Genomic DNA, 13,209 nt, shown 5'->3' on the forward strand with positions numbered 1-13,209 from the left:
AGAATTTCAAAATAAAGTCATACTATTCCCATCCCAGAATAGTAAAGGCTGGGGTCTTAAGACTCAGTCTTGGGTGTGGGAGCCCACTGTCTAGGTTTGGGTACAACAGGCTGTGGAGAAGCCTGAAGGACATCACAAGGAAGCACTCTACAGCCAAAGCCCAGTGGGCTCAAAGGCTGAACATCAGGCAAGTCAAGGCTGGTCAGGGAGGAAGGGACCAGACTCAAAGACAATAGGCAGGAAACCAGGGAGACACATGGAGAGAGATCAGGCAGTCTAGGAGCACAAGGCTGTGTCAGAATGGGAGACAAATTGGATATATGGGTTTTTAGCCAGTGCCTTAGTCTTTTGGCCAGTCTGAGAGGGAGCAGCAGTGTTCATAATATGGAGAAGAGGTATAGAGAGGTTTTGGATGTAGGCTCTGTATGGTTGACTTCTCTAACACTAACTGAGAAGAAATGGGAGAGGTTTCCAGGGCTGATAATGTTTATTCATTGATCTGGATGCTCTCTTCAGTTTGTGAGGTCATTGAGCTATATATTCATGTATGCATTCTTTTTGTTTAAACATTATGTTTAATGTTTAAACATTAAAAAGAAGTCCAGGAAAAAAAAAAAAAAAAGAAGTCCAAAGCCTAGAGTCAGATTGACTGAAATCAAATCCCTTCTTTGTCATTTATGAGCTGTGCAATTTGAGGCCCATTACAGAATCATAATGTTTCTTTTCAAGTTATGTTGTGAAAATAAGATAATATGTGTAAAAGTATTTAAGAATTGTGTGCTAAATTTTACTTAAAATACAACAGAGAAATCAAGTAAGATAAGGACTAAAACATGTCCATTGGCCTTGATTTTTTGGTGACTAGAACAAGAGCTATTTCAATGGAGTAGGGGACTAGGAGGGATGGTCTTGGGTGGACTGAGGCATGAATGAGAGGTGAGAAGGTGGAGAGCATGAGTGAAGATAACTCTCAAGAAGCTTATCTCAGACTACCTATCTATCTGTCTATCTGTTTATCTACCTATATCTTTATCTACCTATCTCTTATCTATCTATCTACTCAGCTGATCTTTGAGCCAAGGAATTAGTGATGTTGCAAGGCATGAAATGGCATATTTTCCTTCAAAGATGCTTACCAGTACAAGTGTAGACTTGGAAAGAGAGATAAATATCAGCTAAGGCTGGTGTAGCTGATGGACACAAGTCGAAATTGTCAGATGAAGAAGAGAAGGTGAAGTGTTCAACCATGCAACTCGGGTTTGCTAGAAAATAAAAAGCCAAGATAATGCTGGCAAATTTGGGAAAAAGGATGTAGGAACTGAGTAATGTTGGAAAGAGTCATCAGCTACATGGGAGTGCAAGAAAGACAAATAGTGGGACTGTAGGTCATTAAGATCACAGAGATGGAGCCATTCAAAGTGGTCACAAAGTCCAGGATGTGGACATGGTCTTAGAAAGAGAGTGCCACAAGTGGAGAGAAGGGAAAGGGACTAGTGCCAGGGTGGAGCTGGGAAGAGAGGCAAGCTGACTGAAGTGCTGAAGTCCATGACAAATATGAGACAGGGACCATGAGATGTTGCAGGATAGCACCTCCTGAGAAGAGCTCCCACGGCCTTCTACTACCACCCTTACTTATCTTTGGGTTTTACAAATAACTTAAAAGAATTATTCTGAAAATCACTTCATCTTTTTCAATCCTGAATGTAAATGGATACAAACTGATCTCTGTGAGGGTCCTCCATTTTCCTGAACACGATTAGATCACCCTTCAGGGTTCCCTTGCATTGACTGAATTCCTTTTAATCTAGTTCAAGGCCCTCTTCCTTCTTTATAATTTTCCATTTGTTCTAAGTTCATGAGTTTTCTGGACTTTGTACCATTCAATCCTGAATAGGATTCAATCAGACCTGTTGAAGATGTTTTTGCTTTGTTTTTGGTCTCTTGTGGTCGGTTCCTTTATGTCTACCGTTTAAGGAAATATCACAAAGTCTAGAAATAAAGGTAATTTGCTTTATTGGAATGTAATATACTATCAACAAATAATTTTTACATATGTTTGACTTTATGGCTGCCCTGTTATTTCATTCTTAGTCTTTAAACCATAGTGTTTATTTTCTCATTATTTCCTAGTTTGTTATTCATCATGACACACCACTTTTCATTCTCACCTCTTCAGAGTCAATTCTGAGAGCCTATGAATTTAAACTACAGCTTCTCTTTAATGTTGTATAGCATGTCATTTTCTTCAGTTGCCAAGGAAAATTTTAATCTGATTCCAAAACTATATGCTTTCAACATGTTGCTAATATTTAATGAATATTAGAACAATGGCAGGATCATATCAATTGGTTGTCTGGCATCAGTAAATTTTAACAGTGCTATTGCAATTTTGTTTTAGCAGATTATGTAATTAAATAATTTTTGTATCATAGCTGAAGGATTTTCAAGTGAAACTTCTCATGGAGACATCGCTCAACATGTCACTGCTGAAAACCAAGCTACGGATGAGGACCAGAATTTAAGAGACCAGATTCAGCATAGGTTAGTCTAAAATTCACTGTCCTGCTTCTTATTTCTTGCCCTTAGAACAGACTGACCATCAGTCACTTTGGAATCGTCAGATCTTGGGGAAAAAAAAAAAAAAGATGTATTTCCTAGCATTCATCCTTTTACAAGTAAAACAAAGCTAAAAAGTTTTGATGTTGAGTGAAAAATTTATGTGCTTGCTTCTGTATTCAGAGCACAAATCATCATAGACTGGGAAGGGAAGAATTAAATCATGGTACACTTCCCTTTATGTTTCATTACATGGGATCCTAATTTAGCCCTCATTCAGCGAATGCCAGTGAAGATATGATATTTCAAAGAGCTAGGCTTCAGACTGGAGTATAGTTTAAAACAACTTCCATTGCTAAAATGATGTTATACAAAAAAACAAAACAAAACAAAACAAAAAACAAAACAAAAACACCCTTCTCTTGGTTGTGCACAGTTTATTCATTGCAAGAGAAAACTTAGACAGAGTTAGACAATTTTATGAAACCTGGAGAAGTCTAAAAATAGGAAGTGGGCCAGAGACAAGTAATTATCTACATTAATTAGCTAACTAACTACAGTAAGTTTATCTATCCATAAGGAAGATAAGACTGTTTCAGGAATCATCCCAAGATCATCTGTGAGTCAAGCAAGTAAGGCTGAGCTATTCACATTTACTCAAAGATTTCTTTGATTTCTGTCTGTAAGAGAAAAAACAGATGACCTCAGGCTATAGCTCAGGCTGTAGCTACCATGAGAAGTGTGCTCAGAGTTAATTCTACAGTGAGTGCAGGCGATCTTCCTGTAGATTTCCACTTAGTGAACCAAACTTACACTGAAGGTTTCCTAAAACGGTGGCCTTTTCAAATCTTCTTTTACCCCCACATATCTCAAAAAAATATTGCTTGATGTTATTAAATAATTTCTTCTTCAAAATAAATAATAATCCATTGCCTGTATATTTTTTAGAGTTCCTTTTTCAGTTTAACTACATTGGCAGCTTATATTTTCATTATGCGTGCCAAGTTAATTATACCTAATGTTACTCAAATATTTTAATTGTTATATGTTTTTATACAATATTTTTGCAGAATTATAGGCTTCTTGGACAACTGGCCTTTATTGGAGCAATGGTTTACAGAGCCAGAAAATATTTTGATAAAAATCAATGCTGAAATAGATAAAGAGTCTCTATGTCATAAAGTAAAAGAAATGTTTACGACTGAAATAACAAAAAAAGAGAATAAAGGTAATAACATTTCTTTATAATTTTGAACTTATGTAACTAAAATGTGTGGTTTTAATGAGTTTGGGAAAAAATGAACACGCGATTGCCAAGTTCTCTGTTTTATTTGGGTTATACTACCTACAAGTATCTTCTCCTCCTGAATTTAGCTCTCTGCTGCAGAGATTTCTAAATAAGAGATTTTTCTGTATTTTAATTTAATCAAAATGAAAACTGAAAGTATTTTTCATGAGGAAAAACAATAGAGTTAAAATTAAGGATGTTATAGAAAAGAGTGAAGATTTCAGTATTAACTTAGGAGTTAACCCTCCTTTGGGATGAAATCCTAGACAGTTTATTTCCCCCAAATCTTGATGTGGCGTGATTTCATTGATTATTAACTACTTATTTTATGAGCCTTCTTCTGGACTATATCTAATCACATTAAACCATCCTGACCTCTTTCCTTCTTCATTCAACCAATAACAATTGCCCACTAGCTTTTCATAGTATTATTGATATTTATTATTGAAACGGATCTTAGGCTAATACACTGCTAAGGCCAGATTTCAATGGAGAATTTTACCTTTGCAAAATGATATGAAAAATAAATCTTTCCTTTTATTTATCTGTCACTGCTAATTGTATTGACAACTGCAGCTTCTTGGCATAATAAAAAAGTCAAAGTTAGTAATACCACAAGGATTCTAAAACTGCCTTGATAGCTTGCTGTCTCCTATCACTATATTCATGATCTAACCACTATAATGTATCAATTAACTGACCCCCAAATAGCACATAGGTGTAAGCCATAAATACCATGAGGATCCAGGAGCGTATGCTTAGGAAAACAAGCTCCCATATCCAAATGTCTCCTCCTAATAACCACCCATGTGAAGCTCTCAGACAAAACAAATACCAATCCATATATTAAGCAGTTTAATATGTTATTTGACAGAAATTAGGCTGGAGACTAGAGGAAACCACCCACAGTGATCCTAGAGTCTTGGTTGGAAGGCAAAAACACCACAATTCTAAGCTGTAGCTTCAAACATCTACAGGTTAGAATTGGTTTGTTGTTGCCAGCTGTCAGACTCACTTCAACATCTTCCTGAAGATTTTACGTTCTAATCACTGACTACATTAACAACTGCCACTTATTTAAGATTTACATTCCTATGGGTTAATCATTTTAACAAATAGCTTATCATTAAAACCATTGACCTAGCCCAATACTCTGAATTAAATGTCCTGATTAAGGTAAGGGGGAAAAAAAGAGGTTGTGGTACTTCTGTATACATTGAGGTAAAACATGACCATTATATACTTTTAAGCAGGGAAAAGCTGGTTATATATAAAATAGTCCTGGTTTTGTTTTTAAAATGTATATTTTTAAAAAGTATGTCTCTGTACTAAATATATATGCATAGGAAAGAATCTGGCGGTCCAGATGGTACTTATGGTGGAGGAAGACTGGGACAGAGACACTACAGGCAATTTCCCTTTCCGCTTATCTGTCTAAAATGTTTTGGACTTTTGCAAACGATATTTCTGTATTAATTTTATAATCAGAAAAAAAAAAAACCCCTTACTTTCCACTTTGAAAAAACATCTAATAGAATAAAGCCTCCTTGCTTGCTGAATTGAAAAGAAGAATCTAAGGGCAGAGGGAATAGGTATAAAAAGAAGTAGCCACACAGGAGGGAGGGTATGCATTGCCTGTGGTGCAGTCAGTGACACTGAGGCCATGTCCAGCGAGGAGGGCAGCCAGGGAAGTCGGGACAGGAAGGGTGAACCTGAATGGTGAGAGGCAAAGAGCCAAACCGCAAGAAGAGCCTAGAAAAGCACGAACCAGCCCTGTTCTGCTCCTTCAGGTCCTCAGGCTGGCCGGCTCCTCTATCCTGCTCAGCTCTCCATTTAAAACTTCAGAAGCTGCCCCCCAGCACTGCTGACCCTCTTGACTCCGTTCTGCTTTATTTTCTCCGTAGCACTGACCACCACCCCTTCTATAAATGAACTTACTCAGCATGTTTATGGTTTACCAACCACCACTAACACGTAAGCTTCAGAGGGCACCGATTTTTCTCTTCTGTTTCACTGACCTAACTCTGGTGACCAGAATTGGGCCTACTCTTGTTTTTACTACTTATCAGCTGTAGGTGGTGGGAGTCTTACCTCATTGTTAGGACCCTTCCTTTCCTTCAGGCACAGTTCAAGTCCAATCCATAGTTGCTGCTTGAGTTAAAGAATTGCTAAGAAGACTTGAGTACTAAGCACTCTTCCATGTACTTTGCATGCTTTTATCCCCAGAAGGCTGGAAGGCACAGGTCTTTCCCCTTCAGTTTCCCTCCCACCCCCAAGGCTTCTGTCCATTTTTTTTTCACCTTCTCTTCATGTATTCTTCACCTTGGTTTTTTGAAGTCATCCTTTATTTTCCTATTCCACTACCTTAGCTACAGCTAGCATGTCACTTTTATACTCGGCATCCATGTCAACAAGACTTTCTACCAACTACACATACATGCACCACATCGTAGTCATCATCGTCGTCATCCCTGAAGAAGACAATATTTCTAACCAGGGAAGTCTTCAAATCCTAGCTTTAAGGACTGGATGATTTAAGGGAGAGCCTTAAAACTGGAATTTAAACTTAAATCAGTATGGGCAATTTTATACTAATTTAGGCTTATCTTGGTTCAAGTAAAATAATAGGTGTCTAGAGTCTCTAATAAAGGTCCAATCTTATTATCTATTTGAAGTTAAAAAGAAATTAGAAGAAAAGGAAGCTGAGAAAAAAGAAGAAGTTCTGCTGGCTGAGCCTCCCCCTCCTCCTCCTGAGCCAGAAAAAGAGAAGGAAACCCCTTCAAAAACTCCTCCTGCAAAAGGAAAACCACCATCAGGTGATTGACAGAATAATTTATAATCCTGTTTGTCAGTTTCTTATCTTCACTTAGAAAAGAATTCTAAATTGCAATACCAGTGCACTTACTTAGATTCAGACTTAAAGCAACTTCAATTGTATGAAACCACGTTACGTGCTCAGGTGGAAGTGGAAAAGTCCTTCGTAGCTAAGAGCGTGGAGGGAACATGGAGTCCTCAGACCCAGTTCTTCTGATTCGAATAAGGCCACGGATTAGAATAGGAAGGGCACAGAGAATAACCAGAAGGAACTTATAGCAGCTCAAAAGGACAGACGTCTGTCTGTGGAACTGTAGACTGATGCTTTTGTAGAGCGAGAACACGTTCAGAAAATGAGAGGTAGTAGAACCAGTTGTTCACAAGAATAAGGGAACAAATCAACAGCCTTCATCAGGGTCTAGAATTCATATGTAACTTCATTATCCGTGTGAGTACATGTGATAATAAAAGGATAGAAATGAGCACCTGGAATCTCAGGAAATGTATATGGTTGTAATTTATAATATATACACTTAAAGAGTTTGTGTAGGGAGTACTTTTTAGCTTAAGTTCTTTCTACACCCTTAACCACGAAGGACCATTAACTTAAGGGGTAGACAATAAACATAATGACCAAAGTGAAGTGCTCAATTGTTGCAGTGCCCGATACTGGTAGCATGTTAGTATCAGTCTGATGCTATGTATAGGAAGCAACTATGGTTCTCGTGTCTGGTTTTAGCTTTGTAAGTAGCTGGCTGTGCATTACCACAAGTCTACCCAGGAATCTTTGATCTTGTGTCAGCATTGTATTTTCAAATTCCAGAATCTTTGTGCTTCATGGACATTTGAGATGGATGTGAATTTTTAATTGAATTTATTTATATTAAATAAACTTGAAGACTTAAGTAACATATATCATGTTCTATTAAAGACCATTGTATTCCAATAAAATGGGGTTTGACTGACGGCAAAACACACAAATTCTAAAGAAATTTTTTTTATCATATGAACAATAAAAATACAAAACCATGAATTAAATATATATGCCCTTTTCCCACTACCTCATTAGGAATTAAAAAAAAAAAATTCAGAGGTCTGGAGGAAAAATAGAAATCTTTAAAACACTGTTTAGAACTGGGGAGAACAGTTGTCACAGTGACTCGAGTAAGCCTAGACTCATCCAATGTAGTCTTTTAAGCTCTGACCTTTCTGTCCTACCATGACCTCCCTCCCTCTCTGTCTGGTGGCAATCTGGGGGACCTGTGTACCTGAGCCATTCCCCAAAACCAATCTCTCGCGTTCCTGGTTACAACACAGTTCAGTCTTTAAGTTTCTGAAGTTTGTTTGTGATTTTAAATTTGTATTCTTGAGCGTCTGGGTGGCTCAGTCGCTTAAGTATCTGCCTTCGGCTTAGGTCATGATTCTAGGGCCCTGGGATCAAGTCCCACATCGGGCTCCCTGCTTAGCGGGGAGCCTGCTTCTCCCTCCCCCTCCACCCCTGCTTGTGCTCTCTCTCTCTCTCTCTTTTTCTCTCTGTCAAATAAATAAATAAAATCTTTAAAAAATAATAATAAAAAAATAAAATTGTATCCTTGAATACTGTGCATGGAAGGAATAATAAAGCTATTGTTGCTTAAAAGAGTGCTTGCATCTGTCTCTTTTTTTCACTGAAGAGAGGCCTAGTGCCTGATCTTTAAAAACTTATCCACATGTTAATCTCCAGGGGCCTAATTACTACCTTCCAACAATAACGTCCTAAGGGAAAGAGAGCTCAGTGCTTGTGGGCATCAAGGGGGCAATAGAGGGAGGCAGTGAGATGGGCGGCAGCCCTGACAGCTCAGGGAAGCTTACTGAAGCAATTTTAGGAACGTTCCTGTCAGGTTTGTTTATTTTTATTTAAGTAATTAACATTTTTTTTTCAAATTAAACGTTTTCAGAAATGAAAGTCTAAGGCTTCTGAACGTGTCCAGCTCAAACACCCAACTACAATCTTTAGAAGTTGAAATGAAAAGAGGAATTATTTACTAAATTATTTTTCAAAAAATCAGGGTGGAAACAGAGTAAAGAAGGAGGCATAGGGCTCTCAGTTCAGGGACAGTCATTTTGTCCCTGTATGATTCGGCACTATATGTAGTTCTACATTTTATACCAAATGTACTTGGGATTAAATTTGAAGGAGTTCACAGTTAGGTTCCATTAAAGGGTCTATTATCAAATCCACTATCAAACTTCAGAGTTTAACTTAAAACTAGAGTTGTCAGTGTGGCAAAATATAGTAGTACTATAGCCATGCTGCTATTTAAAAATAATTTTTGAGATTTCACATCTATTGTAAAACTGATTAAAAAGAAAAAAAAAAACAGATAGAGTAGAATTAGACTTGCTGTAAATAGGACTTGCCCACAATACTTTATAAATTCAGTGTCTTTTATAAATTCAGGTATCTCTGTTTGTAGTTTATTTTCTCTGTTGCCTTGTTTAGAGCTAGTTTAGAGCTCAATAGTTGGTTATCCAAAGTATTGTTATTAAAGGAAATAAGAATTTATCTAAATGTTATTGTTATTATTAATAAGCTTATTTCTAAAAAAAGCAACTAGTTCAAATGTTTGGTTTTTGTTTGTTTACTTATTTTTGAATTTGGTGGTTGCTGTTTGGATACTTAAAATCTTTTCACAGAGGCTAACCAAGTTTCAAGGCTAATCTTTTTCTATGTCTTATTTCTATGGAGTCTTGGTTGTTGGTTCTGAAAAGTTTAGATATAACATGCGTTATATATGAACATGTTCTTATAATTATCACTTCTAAATATAAATAATAGGTCAGACAGGTTATCTCCATCATAGGTATTTATTTATTTATTTATTTATTTGACAGAAGGAGAGGGAGAAAACAAATAGGAGGAGTTGCAGGGGAGAGCGAGAAGCAGGCCTTTCACCGAGCACAAAGCCTGACATGGGGCTTGATCCCAGAACCCTGGGATCGTGACCTGAGCTGAAGGCAGCTGCTTAACCGTCTGAGCCACCCAGGCACCCCATCATAGACATTTAAATTGCCCCATTTGTCCATCTTTCTTTTTTTCTATTTTTTCATTTTATTTTATTTCTTTTCAGTGTTCCAGAATTCATTGTTTATGCACCACACCCAGTGCTCCATGCAATACGTGCCCTCCTTAATACCCACCACTAGTCTCACCCAAACCACCATCCCCCTCCCCTTCCAAACCCTCAGTTTGTTTCTCAGAGTCCATAGTCTCTCATGGTTTGTCTCCCCCTCCAATTTCCCCCAACTCACTTCTCTTCTCCATCTCCCAATGTCCTCCGTGTTATTCCTTATGCTCCACAAGTGAAACCATATGAAAATTGACTCTCTCTACTTGACTTATTTCACTCAGCATAATCCTTTCCAGTCCTGTCCATGTTGATACAAAAGTTGGGTATTCCTCCTTTCAGATGGAGGCATAATACTCCGTTATATATATGGACCACATCTTCTTCTTTCCAATGAAGAATAAACTATAGCCCAGGGCAAAGAGAAGATAATGATTGAAATTGTTTAGTGAATAATGTGGGATGTAGGGTATTTTTTCAAGGAAATAATTTATTATTTGGGATGCCTTATTGACCTATAGATGATCAGTTTCCCATTTTCCCCCTTCCAGTATAGTTTTGTACTAGAGTCCAAGGAATCCAGCCAGATCCAAACCATCCTCTACATTGCAAGCTATGGTCAATGCAAAATGGAAATGTAGAAATCACAAGGCATGAGGTCAGGAAAAGTTCAAGGAAGTGTGGTTCAAAACAGTGTGGTTATTCAGCTCTTCTTCAAGGTGTTTTGGCATCATTCCTATTACAGATTTAGTAGTCTAATTGTGTAAGGATAATTTAGTTGAAATAAATCAAAATCAAGCAATATGCATCAAATGAACTCATAACTAACTTTTAAAATGCTGCAGCTATGTTGCATTGAAGAATTTACAATCAAATCCATTATCAAATACTGATACTAAAATTAGGACCAAACCTCTCAGTGTGACAAGTTGAATAGCACCATCAGGGCTGTTATTCAAGAGTTTTAACCCAGTATGTCTTCAGGTTAATTTTCGCTCACAGTAAAGACATCACTAACGCAACTGTTTATCTGTGAGAAATAACATTTGATCACGTACAAGCAATGTAGCCCCGGATATGAACGAAAATTGTCAATAATGTTTATGTCTCGAATTTTGTTTAGAGTCCTTTTATGGTAAGCAAGAATCTCTTCAGGAAGGAAAAGGGAAGAAAGGTAAGACTTCACTCAAAAGAAAAGGTACTCAGATAAAGATAGACGTGGTTCAATGTAATTCTGCATTTCATAACTTCCTCAGGGAAGAGAGCCAGATTTGTTAGTCATATCCGACTTCTCTTAGGCATTTGTAAACCATAAGTCCTTGCCAAAGAATATAACCTCCGTCATTCTGTAGCCTGGATTTTAGCAAAGGTCCTGCCAAAAAGAGTGATGCTTGTGGGGAATAATTTAGAGATATCTATTATATAGAATATTCACTCATCATAGAAATTATAGGTGTTATTCTTGGACGAAGCTATGGCATCAGAAAACTATACACTGACCCATACTTTCTCAAGCTCTCATCAAATTGCCTTCACTGATATGCCCTTTGGTATAAGGTCCTCAACTTCCTTCACAGTGTAACATACCAGTGGAGGTGAAACTTTCATTTATACCAATAATAAGCTCATACTTCATTTTCTGAGGGGATAGTATGCCCACTATATCATTTAATGGCCTGTATATGAAATCCTAGGTGAGAAATTTCATTCAGAATCAAGGGACAGGAAACCTTTTCTTCTTCTGAGTGGTTAGATAATTAGCACATCTAAATGATATTATTTCCTTTTCTATTTTGGCTGTCCAGTAGTTCAGAACCACCTAGTGCCTATATCCGTGCAAGGGTACTTCGATCTCATTGTCTGCTTTCTAATACCTCTCCCGGCTTTGACCTTCTACTTTGAGTTGTACTTGTCCTCACCCTAATTTCTTGTAATTTTTCTGTATTTTATTTTAAGTGTTTGTGTGAAATAAAGGGGATATAATTTTTAAGTAATTGAGAGTTGGCAGAAGAAAATCCTAGGTTCTTAAATGCAGATTAGTTAGATTTATGTTGAAGCTGCTATAACAACCAATTAAAATTGAAATGCGGTTATAAATATATACAGTTGGCTTTCTCAGGGTACATTCAAATGGGGTTGTAACAAGTGTGTACCTTTGTTTAACTTTTTATTGCTAATTGCCAAATGCAGTTGCAACCCAAGAGTGTGCAGGTTCACAAAATGATGGGCTGAAAAGAAGCTTTATTTTGCCAGTTAAAAAAAAAAATAACCATGATTCCAAAAGAGAATCTCATCCTTCTCTGATTATATAACATGATATATAATTAGAGCCACCTGATGAGTTAACACTGAGCTATAAATTTTAACTACAATGTTAAGGACTATAATTTATGCTCAGCTCTACCCATTTAGGAGAATAGTTTTCATATTTACATTATATATTCCTTGCTTTTTGATTGTGGTCAACAAAAGCAAATGAAGGATCATCATAGAATCTTCAAAAATAAAAATTAAAAAAGCAAATTAAATATACTATGCACATTAGTTACCAAATCAAGTTAAACATAATAATGCACATGCTTTAAGAGCATCCTTAGTTAAAAGAATACACATTGCAAATAAACCGTAAGTAAATACAAGTTCAACTAGTAAAATTTATACACTGGAGCAATGCAGTTAGCTCAATTTAAATAACTAAGAATTTTCCAACATTTTTTGCTTTTATTTTACTGAATTTCTATTGTGTTTAATAATATTTGAATAAGCGAATTTGCATTCATAATTTAGAAGTCTTTCTATTACATAGAAATGCTGGTTTCCAGGATGTGTCACACATTTCCTCTTTAAAAGGAAGTTACAATGTTAATTCTTAGTATTTGAAACTAACATCATTGTAGGTGAACATTACTGACTGATTTATCTGTTTATCTCACAGGTCATTTGATACCATTATATTGAAATCATCTCTTCTGGTTTAAGGAGCTGTCTCCTTTCTTCTTTCTTCAAACTTATCTTTATTTCCTGTTGTTGACATCTTTAACTCAGTCCTATTCTTCTCTGCATCATTCTCTACACTTCTCCCAAAATCTTGACACTGAAATGCCATTTGCCAAGTGTATTCTAGTGTTCTTAAAGCCTGTCTTACCCTCCAACCCATTTGCCATTGTCCCAGGTTACTGCTTCATAAAACACAACTTATCAACCCCAAGACCTTACCTACCCGTTATTAATTAGGGACTGAATGAATCAAGTTTTCCATAATCAACTAATTTTCAGAAAATACTGAGTTATGCCAAACTAAAAAGTTTTTAATGCAGGATTTAAAAAAATATATCAATTTTCATCTCTAAGGAAGTAGGAGATGCAATATTATATTATAGAATTCTCTCTTAGGAGAGTATCCCCTGGGGCTAGAGTTTTATGGACCAAACACTGAGGGAAAAT

The 13,209-nt window shown here is 36.7% G+C and overlaps 1 protein-coding gene across 1 annotated transcript in view; it reads left to right on the top strand.

Annotated features, from left to right (window-relative positions):
* The window catches only part of SPEF2 (sperm flagellar 2), a 171,590-nt gene that overhangs the window by 88,820 nt on the left and 69,561 nt on the right, over nucleotides 1-13,209 (top strand). Inside the window, exons 17-20 of the mRNA XM_013051945.2 lie at nucleotides 2,433-2,541; nucleotides 3,627-3,784; nucleotides 6,520-6,660; nucleotides 10,889-10,939. Coding sequence (XP_012907399.1) covers nucleotides 2,433-2,541; nucleotides 3,627-3,784; nucleotides 6,520-6,660; nucleotides 10,889-10,939 — 459 coding nt within the window. The remainder of the gene's footprint in view (nucleotides 1-2,432; nucleotides 2,542-3,626; nucleotides 3,785-6,519; nucleotides 6,661-10,888; nucleotides 10,940-13,209) is intronic.

Source organism: Mustela putorius, unplaced genomic scaffold (genome assembly GCF_011764305.1).
Source record: "Mustela putorius furo isolate JIRA1106 unplaced genomic scaffold, ASM1176430v1.1 tig00000407_pilon_pilon_pilon, whole genome shotgun sequence".
Lineage (NCBI taxonomy): Eukaryota > Metazoa > Chordata > Mammalia > Carnivora > Mustelidae > Mustela > Mustela putorius.